Source organism: Sesamum indicum, linkage group LG11, assembly GCF_000512975.1.
Source record: "Sesamum indicum cultivar Zhongzhi No. 13 linkage group LG11, S_indicum_v1.0, whole genome shotgun sequence".
NCBI classification, from domain to species: domain Eukaryota; kingdom Viridiplantae; phylum Streptophyta; class Magnoliopsida; order Lamiales; family Pedaliaceae; genus Sesamum; species Sesamum indicum.
The window spans coordinates 9,757,541-9,761,490 of NC_026155.1; the positions used below are offsets into that span (position 1 = coordinate 9,757,541).

The 3,950-nt window shown below is 32.1% G+C and overlaps 1 protein-coding gene across 1 annotated transcript in view; it reads right to left on the bottom strand.

The window, feature by feature from the left end:
• The window catches only part of LOC105173736 (hepatocyte growth factor-regulated tyrosine kinase substrate), a 5,401-nt gene extending 4,103 nt beyond the window's left edge, over positions 1–1,298 (bottom strand). The window contains exon 1 of the mRNA XM_011095605.2: positions 1,144–1,298. Coding sequence (XP_011093907.1) covers positions 1,144–1,224 — 81 coding nt within the window. The 5' untranslated portion in view covers positions 1,225–1,298. The remainder of the gene's footprint in view (positions 1–1,143) is intronic.

A 3,950-nucleotide genomic window follows, 5' to 3' on the forward strand; every position in this document is an offset into this window, starting at 1 on the left:
CCCCCTCCCCCCCCCCCCCCCGGCATCAGTAGATATGTTTTACTTTTTCACACTTCACGCTCCAGCGCCATACCGGGACTTTCCATCTGGCTAAACTATATCAGATAAAAAAAAGATTTTCCTTCTCAACAAGTTTGCATGTTTGAATCCTTGAAATGATGATCAGTATACGTCCTACTAATCTAGGCACCAGACACAAAAGGTGCTTGTCCCACTTCACATTGGTTAGAGGTCAATACAACATCCACAACAAATATGGGCTATACAGGATGTTGGCGTACCATCTCTGGTAAAAAGATACATAGGACTGTTTAAGAAGCAAAACACCCATGTGAACTTTTTTCTAATTATCTGATTGACTAACAACATTATTAAATGAGAAACCTTTGGTACTCTTTACCCCTCATAAATAACTCAAATTTATGTTTTGCATAATCTTAAGAAAATACTTCAATGACGGGCTTCTATTTCACACACTATGTTTCGAGATTATTTTCAACCCTCTTAATGTATATCTCTAGAATTCATTGTTGGCAAGTTTTATACACATGATGTTTCAAGTTCCAACTTCCTTTCTCAATAATTGATGTTTCAGATGCACTTTCAATGCTATTATCCCATCCAACTCCTTGCCATACAACCTTGGATGTCAGACAATCAGTAAACTCAGTGTCCCCAACAACTGAATCCATGAACTCTCCTCAATTCTACATGAGAATTTATCCTTTTCGATTTCAAACTCAAGCACCACAATGACACCTGTTTTCCAAAATTCATGATAAATCATATTCCGGAACCATCTGAAGCTTCATTCCGCAGGTCTTCCTCAATCAAACTCAACTGATAAATTACTTAAATTGACCAAAGCTTTTCTAGACAGAAGTTTAAAGCATCTGTTAAAACCATATATTCACAATTACACCATTCAACTAGTACTTGATCTAATCATCAACTACATACGTAGGCATTTTGCAGAATCGACCAGATTAGTCAATCAAAACTCGAATCAGATCAACCAGGATCATAATCAGACTCTACAACTAGTCACTAAAACCACCAGATATTAATTTTCCAGAACAAGGATTAACAATCAACAAAAAGTAACTCAAACTGAATGTCGACATCACAATTCAGGGAAATTACCCGGCGGCGGAAGGTGGAGAAGCTGCATTTGCAGACATCACAGCGGGAGGCTTCCTGGAAGGGCGGGGGCTCCATCGCCATATTCACCACTCCAACACTCTCTTTCCTTACTGAAAACTTCAAACTTTCGTTTCATCAAAGCGAATGATTTTCCCAAACTCTTCAGATTTATATTTTCAGGAATAATATCTTGTAAATATTTTCCCATTTCCCCCTGGACCGTTGATTCCATTTCCGTTAAATCTAATTTCAACCGTCCACGTGTTAACTTCATTCATTATTTCTGTTTAGGTCCCTCTAGTTATGTCTGCGTGTTAAGAGAACCCCAGAAAATGTAGGTAATTGTACTTAGAATTGATTTACTATAATTTTACTTTATTTAATTAATCAATATAATTATCCAATATTCATTAAAACTATTTTTTTAGGGATAACAAAATTATTATTTATAAATACCTTATATGGTATTACGGTATTAAAATCCATCAAACTTAAAATTTTAAATATATTTACAAATATTTTTTGGGCCAAGCTCAAGATTGATCCGATATGAGTTTTTTTCTGGTCGGCAGGCGAAATTTGAATTTATAAAATGAAAACTTTATCTCCAAATTTAATAATTTAGACACATTATACGGGTTCGACATGGGGCTTGATATACTAATGACAATTTAATGTTTGAATATTCAACTATTTCAAGAAAACTTATTGTGATTGCCATATTTTCCCCAATTTAATACCTACATCTCATCCAACTTATACATTGACCTCAATGTAAATCCACTATGTTCACAAATATTTATCATAATGCATTTTAATTCATCAAGGCCCCTTTTGCTTGCTTTGATTATTCAAGGCTAGTGGTTGCAGCATATCGTTCTTACGTGCATAGTAAATAATCTTTCATATTTTAAAATATATTATAAATAAAAATAAAATATATAAACAAATACATCATATTTCACAAATAAAAATTAAAAAAATAATTTAATTGTATTATCGACACAGCAAAAAAATTGGTGCAGCGATGTTACAAAGTGGAAGGTGATTTTAATTCTTATGAGAAAACGTTTCCCAGCTTCTGATTCTAAAAAAAACAGTTTTAACTTTTGAAATGTTTGTGATATATTGTACTATTATTATAATAATATTAATTAATTCAACTTCATCGTTTGTAGTGTATTTTTAAACATGAATATTTAAAGTTGATATTAGAGTTTTTAAAAAAATTGAATAATTTAACAATAACCAAAGTTACACTTTCACGTATATAATATTTTAGAAATTTTTGTATTTTATTTTCTATGTTATCTAATTATATTATTCATATATTATTAAAAATATAAATTAAATGAATATATGATTAATCGATAAAATAATATATAAATATAATTTTTTTTTGGCAATCATGTGAGTTTAATTGTTGTATACGCATCAAGTATATTAGTTAATGGGAGCATTATTAAATTAAACATTCAGTTTGTCTATTAATATTTTTAGAAAAAAGAAAGTATGAAATATACTAAACAAAATAAAATTTATTTTTTTGTGAAAAAAAATAATTATATTGACAAACAACAATGCAAATATAAATAAAAATAGAATTTTTTTAGCATATGGGACAAAACAATCTTTAATCAATTAAATTTATTGATTTTTCTCCAAGCACTATGTAATTTAACTTTTATTTGATTTTCACTTTTTTTTGTTTTTTTTACAAACACTATCTATTTTTAATTCTAATATAATTTTTATTTTTTATTTTAACAAAAATCACTCATCTAAAGATAGAAACTGTTGCCAACGCTGGCTGAGTGTCAAACACAACACCTACCCACATGTTCATGAATTCAGGGCCTGGCCCTTATTCAGAGTTGCTGATGTCAGTATAGTGAAGAAAACAGCATTTTTCATACCTTAAACCCCAGTTGAAACTGAGACTGAATTCCGCACTAGAGGGGGGATTGGATGCCAATTTCTGAAAACTATGAGGATCAAAACTGAAAACAGAGGAGAGCACTTCCTTTTCAGGTTGGACTTGAATTTGTCAACTAACTATCATCAATTCTTGCGCCCCCACATCACACCTCCAGCAATTAATAAATTACTAGCGAACCCATTATCGCAAAAGAAAGAATTTTGTTTCTGCCGATGAAATTTCTGTGAATTTTCTTGAATTCCCAACCTCAGACTAAACCCACCCCTCCTTTTCACATGGTATACCCGTACGAAGACTTTGGACGGAGACTTTCTTTTTTGTGAGGGAAGGAAAAACCAGTTCAAGAATATCACTTCCCGTTTGTTTGTTGCCCGCCCCTTTAAGTTTTCCGATCAAGAACCTGTGCTTGTAATCGGTTTTAGCATGTTTGTGTGTGATTGATATCTGTTGGTTAACAGTTTAGACATGGAGAGAAAGCGCCCTTCTCAAGGCTTCAGTCTTCTTGACGTGATCAAGGTACTTTTCTTGAAACTGTCTGTGAAGCATAGAATTAGTTAAGTAAGGATAAATTGTTGTTGTTTTATGAGAAATTCGATTAAAAATATGATAGCCCTTGGCTATGCAAATATCAGGGTACTTCTTTTTATGCACAGGATAAGTTGATACTACGTGTAGTGATTCTTTAAGTTCTAGTTTTGTAAGAACTGTGAATTTTTAATATATATGGGTTTGATGTATGCTCAGAAGTCAGAATTACTATGCTATGCATCGTCAAGTGATTGATGGCAACCATGTTTGAAGACTGATATTTTTTGCCCCTTTTGTCTTTGTGGGATTTGTAGAAGATTGTTTGTTTAGATGGATCTTC